This window comes from Halichoerus grypus, chromosome 14, assembly GCF_964656455.1.
Source record: "Halichoerus grypus chromosome 14, mHalGry1.hap1.1, whole genome shotgun sequence".
Taxonomy (NCBI): Eukaryota; Metazoa; Chordata; class Mammalia; order Carnivora; family Phocidae; genus Halichoerus; species Halichoerus grypus.
Genome location: NC_135725.1, coordinates 28,099,872 through 28,120,861, shown reverse-complemented (window position 1 = coordinate 28,120,861; position 20,990 = coordinate 28,099,872). Strand labels below are relative to the sequence as shown.

The window sequence follows — 20,990 nt, the reverse complement described above, 5'->3', positions numbered from 1 at the left end:
AATGAAATCAGATACTATGTGAGGGCACACAGAGTTTTTAACACCTTTCACTTGTTCATATGCTTCTTCTCTTACATTTGTAAGGAGCTTAAGTTAGTTTTGCTCATTTACTTGAGGCTTTCCATAAAAATAAGTGGAATGTTTTATTTTTCTAGGAAGTAGGAATACACTAAATTAGACCCTGCAAAAATAAAATAACACTAAACAAAAGAATTGCCAAACAGGGAAAAACAGGCTGTAGTATGCCAGTTTTTTCTTTTAAAATCTATTGAGCCTAGAGAAAAGGCATATAAACTCTAAGCAGAAGCATAACTGCAGAAATGACCCGGAAATCATTTTTACTATTCAGTAGTGCTTTTAAATGCTCCCTCCATGAACATATTACTTCTATCTGATTACACAGAACACATTTATTCAACCAAGTATCGAGCACCTATTACATACAAAGCACTTTTTTGGGCGTGGGGTCTCTGTGCTTAATAGTCGAGCTACATTTCGGCAGGGAATATAGGCCGATGATAACACACAGGCTAACATTTCTGCCCGCCCGAATGAAATTATGCTAAGGAAGTTAAATAATAAAGGAGCCAAACAAGTCAATCTAAATCTATAGCTTTGATGTAGCCTCCTTGAAAAAAAGGTGGGTGACTTCTGAGCTAATAAAATTCTTATGATGGTCATCAAGCTACAATCTAAACCATTAGCCTTCTTTTAATAAACAGCTGGGAGGAATGATTTCCCCCATGTAGCAAGAACTCAGAGGTCCGTCTTCTGATTTCCGTCCCCTGCCGAAGGGCTGCTGTCATTTCTGTCGCTGGTATCTGCCTCATTACATTATGCTGCTCCCAGGTGCTTTGCTTTTTTCGGGAAATCAGCTGGCGCCCGGCAAATGTGCTAATCACGTCGATGTGTTATTGTGATGGAAACTGTGACTTGTGGGTCGGGTTTTCGGCTAGTGTTTTCAAGGACAGCTCATCGTTTTAAAAGGGCACTGTGCAGAGTGGAGGTCCTAGGAGACCAATCTACGATCTAGAAAACATAACTTGGAAAGGAAGTAGTATCATCTTGTAGCCACATACTCTTTTCCTCTAAGGAGTGCAGGGATATTTGGAGACATTATTCCATCCTCAGGGTCTGGCAAAGAGCTCTGTTAGTACTCTTTCCTGGTTGTCCTTTGAAAAAACCCAGCTGTGGACCACAGGGGAACTGCAATATTAGGCATAGAGTTTTTTCCTAGTCTAGCTCAATCCTCCCTCCATTTAAATTGGTAAAGTCTGCTCCATGATATCGTGTAAGGATAAGTAGTATGAATGGAAGCCCATGCTATTGCATAAGTATAAGTGGTATGAACATAAGCAAATCGCAATTAGCATCTGCTTCGTTACAACTCTGCCCTGAATTGGTAATTCTGAAAAAAAGATTCACAGATATATTCCTATAATTATGAATATGTTCCATGGAAATTTTAATGTCAATTCTTGTGTTAATTTTTTTATAATCTTCAACTAGACAGACAATGACAGACAGATACCAAAGGGGTCAGAAGGCTTTTTTTCTGTAAAGGGCTAGTCAGCAAATATTTTAGGCTTTGCAGGCCATATAGTCTTTATTGCAACAGTTCAGCTCTGCTACTGCAGCATGAAAGCAGCCATAGGCAATGGCCATGTTCCAATAAAACTTTATTTACAAAAACAGGCAGTGGGCTGGATTTTGAAAGCAGGCTGGATCATCCAGATATAACTGAGGACTACCAAACAACTTCAGAGTTCACATCTGAATTAGTGTATAGGACTGCACAGGGACATGCAGCGCTGCTTTAACTATTGAGAGATAATGAGAAAAGAACATAAGGTTGTTGTTTTTGGTGAGTAAAGGCTAGATGACATCACAGTATGCTGTGTAAACAAAAGCTTTATAACACATGAAAGAAAAGTGGTGGAGAACAAGATCATCACGTGGCTCAGGGTAGAAGAGATACCAATAAGCTCAACAGAACCTTCATGAAGCTGTCAGCACTACATTCATATTGTGAGGGACAATTTCATTTCAGCAAAATATTAATCTTTACATTAAAATTGAGTTGCTTATTTGAATTTTATTAATAGTTTGGTCTATGTTTAATTTATATTTTATCTTGGCTTTATAGATGTGTAAGAGTTATTATATAATATTATATTATAATATGTAATATTACACATATAATATATGAGTTTATGCCTAGTCTTGTATTTATACTTTCTAAAATATCATTCTAATACAAATAATTTAAGTGAACTCCAGTGAATCAGATTTTTTTTTCCCCTTTGAAAAGATAAATAATGCTCAACTTTGAGAAACACTGCTAAACACAAGCCTTTACATGGGAACTGCAGGGCCAAATCATGAATGAGGAAGAATGTAGCCTTGGTGAAGCGAGGCTAGGGAGAGCCACACAGCATCGTGGGAGGTGTAGGCAACACAAGTAAACCACAATACATAGCCATGGAGTCTGGAGGAGTCCGGCCAGTGCCTGCTTGAGATTGTCGTGTTCATGTACTCAGTCAATTCAGCATGTCACGGAACCACGTAAGGAGGGTAGAGTGAGTCCAGCAGAACTTCATTAGACAACTGGCAAGGAGACAGCGGAGCCTGGATACAGGAGCTGTGCGCTTCAGTGACCTCTCACGTGATGAACGGAGAGAGGGTTTCAGGCAGCACACAAGCAGACAGTGAATGGAATGAAGGGAAATCCACAGACTTTCTCCTGTCTGTTGGTACATACCAGAGAGGAAAGCCATGAGCACTAAGAAAAAATACTCAAAATAAAGGTCAAAGAAAACATTGTTCTAAGGACTCAGAGGAAGAACAAAGCCTCAGAAATCAATTTACTACAGAAATGAAAACAAGCCTAGGAAACTGGCATTCCCATTATGATACACGACATAACTTCTATGAAAAAGTAGTAAAAAGCCATGAGAAGACAACAGGCTGAGACAGTGTAACAGAGTAAGACCAAAAGACAACAAAGTAACAAGATAAAAAATACGAGGAAGGGTTGCAAGATACTGTTACAGTAACAACTTAAATCTGTAATGTAATTACTAAAAAACAAAATGTCTCTATAGAAAATTAGTGTTACAGATTATAAGTAAAACATGAAAAGGCAAGGGGCGCCTGCGTGGCTCAGTGGTTGGGCATCTGCCTTCAGCTCAGGTCATGACCCCGGGGTCCTGGGATGGAGCCCCGCATTGGGCTCCCTGCTCAGCAGGGAGTCTGCTTCTCCCTCTCCCTCTGCCTCTCCCCACTGCTCCTACTCTCTCACTCACTCACTCTCTCAAATAAATAAAAATCTTAAAAAAGAAAGAAAATTAAAGAAAAGAAAAGGCAAGCCATACGGACTGGGAGAATATATTTGCAATACACACATCTGACAAAGGGCTTGTATCTAGAGTATATAAAGTAGTCCTACAATCCAATAATAAAACAACCTAAAAACCCACATTAAGTAAATGAGTAAGTGACTTGAAGAGATGTTTTTTAAAGGAAGATATAAGAACGTACAGTAAGTACATGAAAAGTTGCTCACCATCACTAGTCATCAGAGAAATGCAAACTAAAACCACAAGGAGATAGTATTTTACACCCAGCTGGAGGGCTAAAATTAAAAGGACTGACAACACCAAGTGTTTGCAAGGATGCACAGCAGCTAGACTCTCCTACATTGCTAGTGGAATATAAAATGATTCAGTCCCTTTGGAACTAGTTTGGCAGATACTTACAAAGCTAAAATATACATATATGATCCAGCAATTGCACTGTTGGGTTTTTACCCAAGAGAAATGAAAATCTATATCCACAAAAAGGCTTATACATAAATACCCACAGCATATTTTTTTGTGATGGCCAAAAACAATTCAAATGTCTCTCAGGAGGTGAGCAAATTAAAAAAAACAAAAAAACAAAACAAAACAAAACAAAAACTGCAGTTTACTCATATAATTGGTGACTATTCATCAATTTCTTTATTTAAAAAAAAATTTAAGTAAACTCTACCCCAACATGGGGCTCAAACTTAAAACCCTGAAATCAGAGTCACATGCTGAGCCAGCTAGATGCCCCCATTAATTTCTTTAAAAGAGAATAAACTATTGCCACCTATAACAATATGGATGCATGTCACAAACATGTAGAGCCAAAGAAGCCTGACACAAAAAAGTACACACAGAATAACTCCATTTATATGAATCCACAGGAGAGGTAAAAGTAAACTACAGATACAGAATTCAGATCAGTGGTTGACTAATATGGGGTTAGGGGACAGATGGCAGAGGCACAGGGAATTTCCAGGGTACCAAACATAGTCTACATCTTCATCGGGATGCTGATTAATTACATACGTGTATATATTTGTCAAACCTCATGAACAAGACTTAAACTGTGTGCATTTTATTATATGTAGGTTATACTTTAATAAAGTTGATTTTTAAAAAATGGTACCCACAACTAGCTACGTTCTAGGAAGTTTTAAATTACATAAATAAAAAAAATTCTACGAGTCTCTAGGCAGGAAAATCAGACTACTTTCAGAGAATAAAAAAAAAAAAAATACCAGATTTCTCCTCAGAAATTCTAAGGGATGATAATGAAAACGTTTACAGTCAATTTAAGAGGGAAAAAAAGTCTTAAGAATTTTATACCTAGCCAAGGATTGTTCATAACTGAATATAACAAAAAACCAACCTAAATATGGGAGGGCTCAGAAAATATACCACATATCCACCCTTCCAGAAAAAAAAATACTGGGGCACCTTGATGGCTCAGTCGGTTGAGCGTCTAACTCTTGATATTGGCTCAGGTCATGATCTCAGAGTTGTGAGATCAAACCCTATGTTGCGCTCCATGCTGGGCATGGAGGCTACTTGGGATTCTCTCTCCCCCGTTCCTTCTGCCCCTTCCCCCCCTAAAAATACATATATATAATAATATATATATATATATAAGCCATTTCCCAGCTGAGAGATGATTCAAACTTAAGGGCTCAAAAATAAAGAAAGTCTAAATACTTACTACAAATATGTTTTGAAACTGAACAAAAATATAAACAGGAATTGTAATTCCTAGAAGAGAAGATATAAGACAAAAACAAAGTATAAAGATAATATCAGTCCCAAGCTACAAACTGTATTAATTAAAACTGGGGAATGTGAGTGAGGGAAGATGAGAGAAGTAAATGCCCATTAAGTTTATTATTTGATTTAGACCCAAGTCAAGAGCTATCGGTTAACTAAATTGTGAAACAGCCATTTATGGAATACTCTGTAGTCATAAAAATAATGAGGAAGCTCTTTATTATGTTCAGATATGAAATTAGCTATAAGATAAATTTATTCTAAAGGAGAAAGCAAAATACAAAAACAATGTGTATAGCATGCTATGATTTGTGCAACAAAAAAGGAAAAACTATACTATACACAAAAGAAATTGGTCACCTTGATTGCCTTAAGGGGCAGTTCCTGGGTAGCTGGAAATTAGGAGCAAAAAGAAGACTTTCTTGCAATTTTCTTGTCCTTTGCTCATTTGTAAAGAAGCCATGTATTTGTGACCCATTTTTTTAAAATAACATTTTTAAATGTATTATTTGTTTTGTTTTGTCTTGACTTGGAGAATCAAGTTAACACTCACTGAAGACTCCAGTACATGCATAAATCTAGTTTCTAATAAAGGAGATATCACAAATCAAAAGAGTATACTTATCATGATGAGTGCTGAGTAATGTATAGAATTGCCGAATCACTAGATTGTACACCTGAAACTAATGTAACAGTGTATGCTAACCATACTGGAATTAAAATAAAAACTTAATTTAAAAAAAGGAGATTTTAGGGGCGCCTGGGTGGCTCAGTTGGTTAAGCGGCTGCCTTCGGCTCAGGTCATGATCCCAGGGTCCTGGGATCGAGTCCCGCATCGGGCTCCCTGCTCTGCAGGGAGCCTGCTTCTCCCTCTCCCTCTGCCTGCTTCTCTGCCTACTTGTGTTCTCTCTCTATCTCTCTGTCAAATAAATAAATAAAATCTTTAAAAAAATAAAAAAATAAAAAAATAAAAAAAATTTAAAAAGGAGATTTTACAAGTTAGCAAAGATCTAATAAGTGATCTTGGAGCAAATGGTTTCCTATTTGGGAAAAAAAAAAAAGTTTAGTTCTCATTTCACAACCCTGACCAAATAAACTGCCAAGAGATTAGAGAGTTATATTACAAAAATTAAACTGAAACTTAAAAATATTAGAACAAAACAGGTGAATCTCAGAACAGCAAAAAACTTTCTAAGAGAAACTTGACAGGTTTCACTACATAAAAATTAAAATCTCCTATAAATCAAAAACATTATATGAAATTAAAAGGCATACTATAAATGGGGTACAATACTTTCCACAAACATCATAAGAGATTAATATCTTTATTTTATTTTATTCTTTTATGTAGGAGACTAGCTTACAGATTTACTTAATGTAAGTCTGTGACAAGAGGAGCCCCCAGAAGGAAACGAAGACCAGAAGAAACCATTTGCCAGTGCACTTTTCTGCTGCCTTTGATGAAGAGTGGACAGTCAACTCAGGAACAGCAAGAGGGAAGAGATGCATAGGAGAAGGTATGCGGGGAGGTGCTCGGAGCTTCCATGCTTTCTCCCAGCATCTTCACATTTAGCAACCTGGAAGCTCCAATATCTTTATTTTTTTTAAGAGCCATTCAAATTAAAAGATGAAACAAACTTATGAAAGCCTCACTAAGGCCTCAGAATAAAAATGGGCAAAAGAACTAAAGAGTTAATGACTACGGTTAAGAAACGTCAGAGGACAAGTGGAACTTCATTGATGATTGAAATAATCCAATTAAAGAGAGACCTTCTCTTGCTGAACAGACAGGTGATGCTCTCGGTAACTGGGACCCTCATAGCTACTCATGGGAGGGTAATTGGTACCTTTCTGGAAAAGAACTTGAAAAATGTACAAACATGTTCAAAACCTTTGACTCAATAATTCTCATTTTATACAAACTATCTCCTCAGGAGTTTAATACAATATAATAAGAAAAAAAAAAAACCCTGGAAACAATAAAAATGTCTAATAATATGGAAACATTACATAAAATCTGATATGCCCATACAAGAAAATTATTATGCAGACAATAAAATCATATTTTTGAAAAATACATAGTGACCTGGAAAACATTCAAGATATATTCAAGTGAAATAAGTGGAATATAAAACTGTTATATGCTAGGATGACCGTTTTGAAATGATAACATGTAGTATACATATAGATTTTAAATAATGGAGGGAAATGAAGCAAAATGTTAGCAACCATTTTCTCTAAAATTATTTTTTATTACTTTTGCTTTTCTATAAATGTTAAAAGAGTTTCTATAATAAGTACATGGGAGGAGACACAATATTTTAAATGAAGAAATAACACAATTAGAAAAATTTTACCTGGAGTTAACACGCTCTGGATCTCAACTGAAAAAGTTAATTATTGCAATAAGCAAGTGATTCGCAGACAAAACCTTGATGCATTAGCACTTGCCTCCCATCTTTCTTACACACCTTTGGTTCAGAGCCAAATGGGCAAACAGTGTGCGGAACAGATGCCTCAGCAGGACAACTCCAGGGGGCCAGCCAACAGGAAGGAGCTCTACTGCCTGGGATAATGAATAACCTTACTGAACTACCGACAAGTTAACTGTAATGAATGGTGTTTCCATGACACACTTGCCTGCCCCAAAGTCTTCAACCAGGACCACCCACTTAAGGCCCACAAACCACCAGGTGAAAGCAACTCCTAAAATAATCTAGGAATTGATAACTCTGGCATGAAGAGCCCCCCATCCCATGTCCCGACTCCCAAGTGCCCCTCCCCATCCCCTGCTATTTTCTCTGGCAAAATGTTTTTAGTATGTTCATTCCAACCCAACTTATAAAGGAGCTCTTTAAAGTTGAGAAAAACATTGCGTACTGGATCCCTGGGTCCAGCATGTGTGCACTACAGAAAGAAGCACAGGAACACATGTACAGTACCTTCCCGAAGCTGTGTTGGCTTGGCAGAATTTTCCCCACTCATTAAAACAACAAAAGATGCAGCTGCTCGAACTGTAGCCTGCCATGTTGACATGGCAACGGGTGGCTCCTGGCATGGAAAAAGGGCCCTGTTGTTTATGGGAGATCCCATAGTATAAACACATGGCCTGCATAAGAAAGACAAAGAAACAAAAGGGGGGAATCTTTAAATGAGTTGTCACTTTTCTCACCACCATGGTAGCGAAGGTTAAGTTGAGCTTTCAAAGAGAAAACATTTGAGGCTTTGTAGCTGACTGGTTTCAAAGCATTTTGAACTGAAACTGCCAAGGGCTGGCTATGTGAATAGTCGAGTAGTAATTTCTCCCAAATGAATTACTTAAATATGTAAAGAGAGGTTTTTTTTTTAAAGGGAAAAATATTTTTTTGGATAAAGCTTTAAATACTAGTCTGCCAATTTAAAATTTATACTACCCTTGCCCCTCCCCTTAGGCTCTTACACCTTCAAAAGAAAAGAAGTTTGAGAGACATTCTTACAAACCTTTTGGAAAACATTCTGGAAAAGAAAATATGTTTGGAGATATATTAATGCTTGGAAAAACAAGCTGGTGGTCTCAAATCCAGTTGCTGGCGGACAAATACCCCCAATCTTGGAAACCACCATCTCAAATGGAACCCTTGTGGGAAACCTTGTGTGGAGGCCAAGAACAGGGGTTGGGCATATAAACAGGACTGTAGGTCACAACAACCGGGCTTGTGATGGGAAGGCCAAGTGTAGAGTCATTACAAACCGAGTGTAGGAAACCAAATGGTATGACGTTAGGGCTCGTTCTGCTACAATTAAAAATTACAAACCCACCCATACCAAGAATGATCCTTTCTGTGATTAAGTCAGAGGACAGCGACGGTAAAGATCTATGAGATCAAAAGAACCCATTCTTTTGACACCATAGAGTTGAAGGCACAAGGGTGACCCTCAGGAAAATGTCTTAAGAAAATGTCTCCACTTTTTGCTTTTCAGGAATTATGACAAATACGATGTAGTTTTAATCAGCTTGATTTATAGAGCAAATGAATAGAGCACAGCACTAACTCTCTTGGGTAAACTGGTTTTCCTTTTTCATTAGCATCATTATGACTGAACATTTATTGTGTTCCTAAAACGTGCAGGAACACACAGAATGCTGGTCCTACTCCGTCAGGGCCCAGGAAGGAAAAGACACACCAGTCTGGATCTTAACAAACAGGTGATTTAGGGGGCTGGCGATCCAAGCGATAGAAGAGCTGAGAAGCCAAACGGGGGAAAGTGAGGCAACCCAGGGATCCAACCCAGGGATCAGCCTGTGGTAAGTAGCTGCTATGGGTCCTCTGGCAGAAGCCAGAGTCACGGTAGGGACTGTCCAATGGGCGCTGGGACCAGAGAAGACTAAGTCACTGCTGGAGATGCCAAGGGAAATAGGGAGGGGGAAAGAAATACCTTGTTTCTCACCAACTCTTGCTCTCAAATTTTCCCCCACTGCACTACATGGGCCAAACTTAGTAGGAAGCAGAAGACAGGGGAGCCTGGGAAATGAGGTTCCTTGCCATCCAGAGATCACAACGAGAGCAGAAATTGGACCTCAGAGCAAACAGGCTGTTGCAATCTACCTATCCTAGCACTGTACATGCTATGATAACTCGCAGGTTTAATACAGGGCAGGGAAAGATTAGAGATTCAGGAGACTGTAGTCCTGGCCAACTTTTTAAATGACTTGACCTCTGTGAGTCACATGTCAAATGCAGATGGGAGGCAGAGAGCTGACCTCTATCCTGGGCCATAAACCTATCATTCTGATCCCAAGATTATAAATCTAAGAACAAAAGTAAATTTTCATAGAAGACCCAGAATCTCCCACCAATGAGTTCTCAACTCCCACCTTAGTCGCCTGGGGCCCTTGGTCAACTGACTCAATCTTGGTTAACCGTGCAGCCTCAGGCTGTTGAAGAACCTAATGAGGAAGCCTACTAGGGTTGATTCCTCCCAGGTGGGGCTGCTAGTGGTGGGTGCATGATGGGAGGGGTGCTGTCGCAGCTCAAGTAATTAAGGTATGCCTACTTCTGAAAATTCTAACTATTAAGTGTTTTGCTTTATCCCCAAAAGCCCATCTTAGACAAGGATCTCAAGGAGGAAAAGTATCATCAGTGGAAACAGGGTGTATTCCCACTGGCCAAATGGCAGGTGTAACTCCTGCTTCCTCTGACAATGGCAGATACTGAGAATCGAGGCTGCCTTTCTCACTGAAGCAGAATGGATCCCCCAACTTTTCTCAGTTCAAGAGCTCTACTTCCAATCTAAGTAGCCACTTCTGATCTAAGTAGACTCGTGGAGTTAAACTATTTGTGAGACTTACAAGGAAGCTGCAGATGCTTGCCTAGATAGAGATTTCCTAAGACTTTCTCTACCTCAGGCAAAAAGGGGAGCTAACCTCATATCATGGTCTTAAGTCCCAGTGATGTGGGGTACAAAGACAGAAGGAAATGTAGATAAAATTAAATGTCCTTATAACCTGCAGCCCATTGACAAATACTTGAGACAGGCAGAGAATGACATTCCTCCAGAAACTCCCAAGGGTCTTAATGTTAATGCTTTGCTAGAGGGAAAAGCAACCTTAGCTTGACAATAGCTAGGCCTCCAGGATCCTGTGAGTCTTCTCTAGCATATGAAAGTCCTTTTGGAAACTTCCCTTTGTCTTTAATTACCCCAACTCCAAGTATATAATCAGCCATTCCTCACTACCCAAGTGCAGCCCTTTCTGCCCAGGGTCTTGTCTCTGTGCTTTATTTATTTTTTAAATTAATTTATTTATTTGAGGGTGGGGCGAGGGAGAGGGAGAGAAACTCAAGCAGACTCCACACTGAGCCCTGACGCAGGGCTTGATCCCACGACCCTGAAATCAGACCTGGGCTAAACCAAGAGTCGGACACTTAACCAACTGCGCCACCCAGATGCTCCCTGTACCCGTACTTTAATTAAACCACCTTTTTGCACCAAAGAGGTCTCCAGAATTCTTTCTTGGCCGTTGGCTCTGAACCCCAACATTTCCACATTAGGTCAAGTCTGAAAACACCTGTGCTCTCTTGCTGTTGTGCTCAGCACCTGGTTTCTGTAGGGTGACTCTGTTGTTACAGATCTTCCCCTTCCCTGCAGAGGGAATGAATCCTCCCTGAAAGGCTGGCTTGCCAACAGGTTTGCTCTCCTTCTCCCTATATATAAAGTTGCATTCGGCCTGTGCCCTCAGGTATGTGGTCACCAAGGCTTCCCCCATCAGCCTCCACACCTCCACAATCAGATTTAAGATGAGGTCATATCTGAGAAACACAGCAGAGGAAGAATCAGATGGACTTAGTGTGTTGCTGAAGGAGAGGGAGAAGGAAAGCCTCTCTGAGGCAGCTGGCCTCTAAGTTGGCCCCCAATGCCCCCTGCCTCCTGGTATTCATATCCTTATGGAGTACCCTCGCACATTGTACCAGGGTTGGTCTGTGTGACCAATAGGATATGGCAGAACAGATGTCGCTTCTGAGAACAGAGAATTTAAAAATCTGTGCCTTTCATTTTAGGGGTTCTTCTCTCTATCACTTGCTCTGGGGGGAATCCAGCTGCCATGTCAAGACAGTACTCAAATAGGCTACGGAGGGGCCCATGTGCTAGAAAGAGAGACCTCTGGCCCACAATCAGTGAGGACCTGAGCCTGTCGACAACCACGCAAATGCATTTGGAAGAGAATCTTCCAGCTGCGGTCAAGCCTTGAGATGCATGTGGCCCTGACAGATAGCTGACTTCAACCTTGTAGGAGATCCTGAGCCAGAACCACCCAGTTAAGCTGTTCCTGGATTCTTAACCCTCAGAAACCATGTGAGATAATAAATGTTTGTTCTTTTAAGCTATTAAGTTTGGGGTGATTTGTATGCAGCAATAGATAACAGAATTTTCTCAGGTTTCTGGCTCAGGTGATAAGATGGATTGTGAAGCAATTAAATAGGAAAGTCAAGATGACAAGCAGGATCACAGGAAGGGACAAGGGAGAAGGAGAGTCCCTATTTAATTTGCGCATACAGGGCTTTGCACACCCTATGGCAGAGGACATTGTATGGACACAGAGATCATTCTTTTCTAAAGTACAAAGAGTATAGTGTTCAGCAATGGGACTGAGTGTCTGAAATTGGACCGATCACAGAAAATTGAGGAATGATGGGTTTATGAACTGAGTATTGATGCTGCCCGCAGATTTGAGTCTGGGTACCACCCACAAATCAGGGAGTGTGTGTGGGAGGAAATCCTCCCATTGGCTGGATATTTAAAAAGCATGTTATCACCATCCTTTCCCCTCCCATTCTGGATTTTTTCCCCTCTGAGTGGTCTAGTTCTAGATATTTCGTTCTAGAGTTCTGTCCTGACCCCCCTGGCATCCTCTCAAAGGCTCTTTCTACCAGACTGTCCCTGGGCACCTGAATTCTCGCACCGCACCGTGGGGATTAGTTACCTGGCCAGGCCCCCAAGAAGTTGTCGCCTCCCAGCCCCCTACTGTCCTCACAATTCTCTTCTGCGACCTCCTCTTTACGCCGCTGGGCATCCTTGCTGCTAAAATCTATGTGTGTTCTTTCTCGCTTTCTGTAGAGGCTGGAGCAATGGAATGTAGAGCAAGGCAAAAGAGCCCAGAGTGACCACCTGGCTGAATACAAACGGGCCCATCAGGCCACCCACCTCAAAATATCCATAAGCCCTAACAAACCAATGGGCTACTTACAACCAGGCACAGGTACCAAAAAATGGAAAATTCCATACATCCCCATACCTCCTCACCTTCCCCCTTTAAGTCCAGCCCCACCCACCACCTCCTGGCAAACAGTCTCTCCTTTGCGGTCCTGCCTGCCGCCTCACCCTCGTAGTGCATTCAATAAACTGCTTGCTCCTTTGTTCTGCCTCCAGAGAATTCTGCACCGCCTGTGCCACCAGTCCCCACCCGAGAGGGACGCCCCACATCTGGGGGCCCCCATCGGAATGGGAGAGACACCACACTTCCCTCTGGTCTCCAGAGCTGTAACTCTGAAAGTGTAACAGCCCCATCTATAAATATAGCCACGCCTGATACAAGACTCAATCGTTTTCTCACTGGAATGTTTTCACAAATAGGAAAATAATCACCTAGGCAAAATTTCTTGAAAACGCAGATTACCTTCCTGCTCCCAGCCTACTCCTTTCTTGGCCTTTTCCCCTTTCTCAGTTGCAGCCTCCCTCCTTCCTTCCCAACAAGCCCACACCAAGCACCAATGACTTCATAAGCAATGGCCTTTGGAGCTTTTACAACCTGATATCCTTACGCATGTCACACAACCTAGTGTAAAGTTAAGTGACTATATATATTTTATTTATTTGTGAGAGAGAGAGAGCACAAGCAGGGGGAACAGCAGGCAGAGGGAGAAGCAGACTCCTTGCTGAGCAAGGAGCCCGATACGGGACTCGATCCCAGGACCCCGGGATCATGATCTGAGCCGAAGGCAGACGCTCGACCAGCTGAGCCACCCAGGCATCCCAAGTGACTATATTTTTAACAGAGATGAAAACTTAACCTCTGGATAAAACTCTAGTGGTGGAATTTGAGGCATCTGACAAAAAAGTGGGGAATGGGTGAACGTAGGGACTTCACTGAGTCATAAAAATCATACTCCCCACATGGTGATTCAAGAATCAAGATGGCTCCCATCATACACACCTACAAATGAGAACTACAGAGAGCTGATTTCCTGTCCCCACACCCTGTGCCCCAAGAGGGGAGGAAAATCTATGCGCATTTATAAATACGCTCTGCAGCTATCTGGATGTGTAATCACTGAAGTAAATGCAGCTGTGTTTATTCAACATGCACAGCCTTGCACCTCGGCCATGTTGCTAAAACGCTTATGGGACAGATGTGCAGGCGCCAGCCTCCAATGCTCATAACTTCATTATTTCCAGACTCAATAATTCCTTCCAGCACACAGAGGAAAACTCTCTCACACCAGGGCTCATCCCACATGCCCTGGGATAAGCCACCCAATGAAAGGCTCCCTGGGGAGCTCAGTTAAACTACATAGGACACTGTAGGGGGTGGGGAGGACACTGAAAAATCAGAAAGAAAATGGAAAGACAGCGTGAGAGCAGACCCATGACTTGCTGCCATTAAAGAACTTCTAAACTGAGGAAGAACTTGTCAGAATAGCTACTACCTCAGCTTGATACATGTTTGTGTGTTCGTGCAGTGATTAAACAAGGACGAGACACACTAACTATGCTGCTATGGTCTGAATGTGTCCCCCTCAAATTCCTATGTTGAAATCCTAATGCCGATTTGACTGTTGGGATTAGGAGGTAGGCCCTCTGGGAGGTGCTTAGGTCACATGAGGACGAGGATCTTATGAATGAGATTGATGCCCTTATAAAAGAAGCCCAACAGAGCTCCTTAGCCCCTTCCCCCATGTGAGGACACAGCCAAAAGTCAGCAGCAGTTTGCAACCCAGAAGAGGGCTTTCATCAGAGCCTGACCATGCTGGCACCCTGATCTTGGACTTCCAGCCTCCAGGAACAGTAAGAAATAAATTTGTGGTATTTTGTCATCATAGCCCAAATGGACTAAGACATACACCTTCCAAGGTAAGAGGTCGGTGAACACTCACATGCTTGCTCATTTTCTTAAGGAGCCATCCATAAAGAAAACTTGTAGGGGATTGATTCAAAAATATATTTTATTTCTCTTCAGTTGACAACTACATGCATTTGTCTTTTTGCAGTCAGTGTGAAAAGGGGGTTATTCTTAATTTAAAAAATGTTTGACGTTCCACCACTTTCCATAAAATCACCCATTTTCAGAGACTTGGTACCACCATTCAGTGACTGGGGAGAGGGCTGCCTCAGGAGAAGCAGGCAGGAGGTGATGAGATGAGCCCAGAGCTGCCATGGGTGTGGCTTGGTTGGATGTTTTCCCACAATGAAGTACTGATCTGGTCACTGGAGGCCAGGAGGCCACAGATGTGACATTTCTGTGAGTCCGATTCTTTTAGAAAACTTGCCTGGTTTACAAAGTCTTCAGGCCTCCTCCAATTCCTTAACATCTCTTCTCCTTCCTGCACCTGATCTTTTGTAAGACTCCATGTTCTCATTAAACCCAAGTTACAAGCAAGCAACCCTCTTGCTTTCTGTGCCACAAAAACCAAGAGGCAGACTACTAAAGTAGGAAATGTCAACTCTGACTCACTCTCTCTCCGCAACTCTACACACAGACCTTCCTTATTATATTCTCCTTCATGGCACAATTACCAAAACTGGGATCCCCAAATCATACTGGACATATGGCAGGTGCAAGGAGAATGCTGCTTGGACTCAGATTTTGTGAACAAAATGAACTGGACTGAATGGAAGTGGCTTTGAGTCAGAAATTCACCACTTTTTTTTCAGCACAGTGCTTTGGGTGCAAAACAGGCAAGCTGTTTATAAAGGCAAAGACAGTATTTCCCATTTGGAAGTCTCATCTGGAGATCTTAAGATGAAATCTCTTTTTAACACTCGAGAAAATTAAGCCCCAGAGATGTAAAAGGCCTTATCTGAAGTCACACAGCTAAGGGGCAGCACAACTCAGATGAGTATTCTGGTCTCCTGGCTCTCACTTTCCAGGTTCTTTCCAACACACTATGCTCTTTGGTTATGTCATTGTGATTTGTTATTTTCTACTGATGTTTGGTTATTCAGGGTTTTTCTATTTGGTTGGTTAGTCATTTGGGTTACTTGTGTAAATTAAGACAGTCCATCATTGCCTTTTCTCCTGTGACTTATCTGGGATTCTGGTAAATAGAGGTAGATCTAGAATCAAGGGGAGAAAGGCTAAAATAGAACCCTTCTAAACATTTTCAAGTTTGGGATTATCAATTCCTCCTGTAATCTTACAATGATATTATAGCATTAATGTGTACTTCCACTTCAGTTCTCATAAATTTTGTATTGGTTTCTTGAAGCAGGAAAAAAAAAATGGATTAACTGTAGAAATGTTCCTTTTAGACCTGAAATCTTCCCAAAGATCTTCTGCTCATTCTTTTCAAACTTTCCTTTATAGCGAGATATTAAGCAATGAAACTATTTTCATGGGGGAAGAAAAAAACCATGTTTTAACATCTGGTTTTGATGTCAAACTAAAAATACTCCAAAAGTCTACATCTTCCTTGGTCCAATAGCTAAGTAATAAACATAATAGAGAAAAATCATTCTCTTTAGTATTTTGCCAACTTCATCCTGGTCTTGTCTAAAACAACATCATACTGATTTAAGGAACTTAAAATTTTTAATATTACTTTAAATTATAATGTATTTTCTTAGTCAGTTTCCTTATCTTTAACGATGATCCAAGTAAGTGGAGTTTTAAAAATGAATTTCCTATATTTAACTGAATTTTCACTCCATTCAACTCATGTTCGGTGATGTCATTAGCTTAAGCCCGGGTTCCCTAGACCACTTGGCCAGTTCCACAACTATTATAATGATCCTAAGGGAAAAGGGAACGGGTTACCAGCGAGAATGCTTTTAGTTTTAAATAACATTTTATTCAGTGGAATAGAAAAGTACATAAATTTTGAATTAAAGGTTTCCATTTCTCAAAGTTTTTTTCTTAAGTATACTGAAGATCTAGAACCAAAAAGATATCAAGTCCCCTTTCTTCCCAGCTTAGCAACAACCTTAATACATTCTTGACTCTGTCCCTGTTCTCAAATAGTTCTTCAAAATATTTTTAGAGGGCAGAAAAAAATCACACTACACGAAGTAAACAGGCTTTCCAAGAAGCATGTTGTATCAGACTGTCATATATGTGTCTGTGTAGGTGTCCTTTTTAAATGTCACCTCTAATCCGGTATCTACATGACAGTGGCCAGAAAGAACATTTCAGTTCAAGAACTTCCAAAATCCCACAATGACTAAGCCCCAGTAGGAAAATGTAGCTTTTATAACGATCAGGCACTTCATTTTAGAACTAGAATAATAATGGGGGGAAAAGAAATTACTGACAATTATTGGAATACTCTTTTATAACTTCAAATACATTTTCAGTTCTCCAGAAAACATTGCCACTTGATAAAAATGGGAAGGCAGTCCTTACTTTTGTAAGAGATTTCAAGGTAGAAAGATGGTGACTGCTTTCCAGATTTGAAGTTTATTTTTTTAATAAACATTACTTTTGGTCAGGCTTTGATTTACTTTTTTTAATTAACATATAATGTCTTATTTGTTTCAGTTAGGTTTACTCTTAAGTGCAAAGATAATACACAGATTTCCCATTTACCCCATACGCACTGTTATTAACATCTTATATTAGTATATTTGTCACAACTGATAAACCAGTATTGATACATTATTAAAGTCTGTATTTATTCAGATTTCCTTGGTTCTCCCTAATGTCCTTTTTCTGCTCCAGGATACTACATTCCTTTTAATCATCATGTCTCCTTAGGCTTCTCTTGACTGTGACCGTTTCTTAATACTTTCTTTGCTTATGTCGACCTTGAGAGGTTTTTTTTTTTAAGATTTTATTTATTTATATGAGAGAGAGCACACGAGCAAGGGGAGGGGCAGAGAGAGAAGCAGACTCCCCACTGAGCAGAGAGCCCGACGTGGTGCTCAATCCAAGGACTCTGGAATCACTACCTGAGCCGAAGGCAGAGGGCTTAACCCTCTGAGCCACCCGGGCGCCCCAACATTGAGAGTTTTGAGGAGTACTGGTCAGGTATGTTGCTGAATGTCCCTCAACTGGGATTTATCTGATGTTTTTCTCTTGGTTAGACTGGGGTTATGGGTTTGGGGGAGGACAATCACAAAGATGTCATTTCATCACATCATACCAAGGATACAACTATCAACATGACTCCTCACTTTGATGTTAACCTTGATCTCCTCACTGAGGTCATGTTTGTCAGGTTTCTACGATGTAAAGTTACTCTTATTTCTTAGCCCATACTTAATAAGGAGCAGAGTTATGTTCCACCTCCTTGAGGATGGAGTATCTACATAACTTGGACAACTTCTGTACCTTAGATATGTCTATTCTCTATTTGTTTATTTATTCAAATATTTCTTTATATTAATATGAACTCATGAATACTTATTTATACTTTAGGTCATCATCCAAAACTATTTTATATTGTTGCTCAGCTTTGGTCATTAGGAATTCTTTCCAATGGCTCCTTGGACCTTGGGCATATACCCTCAATTGTGGGCTACTATTGCTGCTGTTTGAGCACTTCCTTATTTTCTGGCACTACAAGATGCTCCAGGCTCATCTTGTATTATTTCCTACAGTCCTAGCCGTTCCTCCAAGAAGCCCTGGTTTCATTATTGGAGAGTGGTATTAGAAACCAAGACCCAGGCACTGTGCTTCTAGACCCTCCCAGATGGCAAGCAAGGAAATTTACGTGTGCGTGCTAATCCTTGGAAAACACCTATTTATAATTATTTCTATATGCAACCATCTGCATCCATCTTAAACTAAACATTAAACATGAGTTTATAGTGATGTCTCCAATTCTAATCTATTACACCACAGAGATCATTCTAGCCTATTCCTCTTGCTCATCTGTAACCTCCCACTTCAACAGTGAGAAACCTGGCTCCCAGATTTACTTAATTTACTTAATTGCTCAATTCCAGTATACACGTATAGTGGTACTAGAATTGTTAACTGGTACGCCCATAGGAAATAACTTTATCAACTACAGCACAGTATTTAGGCACAGCTCCTTTTGCCTTTAGTCTTACAAACTCCACTCATTTCCAAAGTGACTTAGGTCAGCACCTTTGCCCCCAAGCCCCTTCAGTGAGGTTGCTTCATACATTTTTAATATAATTTGATTGTTTTGTCACAATTTGCATTCCATCCTGGGATCCTCTGATCTCTTATTTATATATTATCAAACCAAATAATTTAAGTTTTATTTTCAACATGGGGTAGGGTGAGGGGGACAAGGGGAGAAGACACTGACGGAACTCGAAAGGGAAGGTACCAATTTAGAGATTTTCTTAAGTTTCTGTCTAGGGGCGCCTGGGTGGCTCAGTCGTTAAGCGTCTGCCTTCGGCTCAGGTCATGATCCCAGGGTCCTGGGATCGAGCCCCGCATCGGGCTCCCTGCTCAGCGGGAAGCCTGCTTCTCCCTCTTTCACTCCCCGTGCTTGTGTTCCCTCTCTCGCTGTGTCTCTCTCTGTCAAATAAATAAATAAAATCTTTAAAAAAAAAAAAAAAAGTTTCTGTCTAATAACTGCTTAAAAATAGAAATTCACTGAAAGCTAATATATTTTTTAAATGTACTGAAATCTTTGCATACAATAAGGGACATGGTAAAGATCAAAAGTAAGAAATGTAGCTCCCTTTCACAACTGAAATATAGATTTTTTTCAAGGCGCTATCAGTAACTTTATTCAATTCTCCTAGTTGTAAAATGAGAATAAAACATTTTGTATCCAGGACTAAGAATGTAGGTATGCTGATAGTATTCTGCCACTCAAGGATAAAATGTTAGTTTCAGTAAATGTAGACTCTATGCCTTGGAGAAATTAAGCTCTACCCAATTATAATTTTCACACAATTGTAAAATTTTATATATTTTCACACAATTATATTCATAAAGCTTTGTAACCCTGATGATTATTATCTGCTCTTATCACTAAGGAATTTTTTCTGTCTAGCAACCTGGGATCCTTAGGCATTTTAAAGTCCTTAAAGTATCCAAACAGTTACCAATATACACCTAGATTTATTTCTAAGCATGTGGGAGAGTTGGTGGCCATTCATGGAAGATTATCTTGATAGTAATAAAATTACCCCCAAAAAAGACAAAAGGGAGAGAAAACATCTTTTGAGGATTTCTTCTGTAAAACAAAATTTATTATTCTTGTAAGGCTGCATATGTGCCATTTATTTACTAACATATAATCACGAACTCCCAAGGATACAGTTTAAACTCCTGCTATAATCATGCATTTTATTGAATTATCAGAAAAGGAGACATCACGAGTAAATCTGCCAAGTCAATCTTTGCAGGAAAAAGATGTGCCCTAGCACCTCTTCGGTTTCTTTATGGAAATCAGCATTTATCCGTAACTCATTCCTATTCAACACCTGACATGTAATAATGTAATTCACAAGTCTAATCTCTTTCTGGGTAGTGAGCACTGAGAAGAAAGCCATGTTTGAAGCCATTAATGAGTATTTCTTCCAACTACTGTCAATAGATTCTTCTTCCCCATTATTCTAATTCAGAAATGAAATATCTGGGAGTGTTAAAAACTATGATTTCCTAAATTAAGTATTCAGAAGCCATATTTTATTAAATCTTATTGAAAACCCTACCCTTAATAATTTCAAAAAACTTTAAAGATACAATAAGAACACCTGTTTCTTTCCCTCATGGTCTCACAAGAATATCCAATAAGTTATTCTATATATAAATCAGTATGCTTTTGTACTGGTGTAAGTTTGCACCAACCCTGCAATTTCTCAAGGGCTGCCTCAGACTCCAACAGAAATAAGACAAGAAGTGAACTCATTCTCAGTGGGGCAGGAGACCAGGGCAGAGAGGTAAGACTGGAGGTGAGGAAAAGGATAATTAGAGCTCAAAGTCGAAGTGATGCTTAAAAAAAAAAAAAAAATCTAAAAGGTTTTTGGGGGTGGGTTGGGGAAGAGATCTAAGCAATTTCCCGAGACCACCACTTCTGTCAAGGGAGTCATGCTATAAAAGAAGGAGCTCAAAACAAGTTCATTGAGATCAGCATTCCTCCAGCCAAACTCTGCAATAATTACTGTATTGATCTGCAGTACATTAGCACAAACAGGTAAAATAATGAGGAATCAATGAAGTTTGATTTTAAAATTCTCAAATTCTAAGAACCCTGAACAACT

The 20,990-nt window shown here is 40.1% G+C and overlaps 1 protein-coding gene across 7 annotated transcripts in view; it reads right to left on the bottom strand.

Annotated features, from left to right (window-relative positions):
• Positions 1 to 20,990, bottom strand: part of AOPEP (aminopeptidase O (putative)) — a 337,581-nt gene that overhangs the window by 280,847 nt on the left and 35,744 nt on the right. For 6 of the 7 annotated variants that reach the window (XR_004914923.2, XR_004914927.2, XM_078061964.1 and 3 more), the window contains exon 3: positions 8,051 to 8,217. The exons of the other annotated variant lie outside the window; for it this stretch is intronic. Coding sequence is in view for 4 of the 6 variants with exons in the window: in XM_078061964.1 (XP_077918090.1) it covers positions 8,051 to 8,217 (167 nt within the window). In the remaining 2 variants the exon portion in view is untranslated. The remainder of the gene's footprint in view (positions 1 to 8,050; positions 8,218 to 20,990) is intronic. 7 annotated transcript variants of the gene reach the window in all.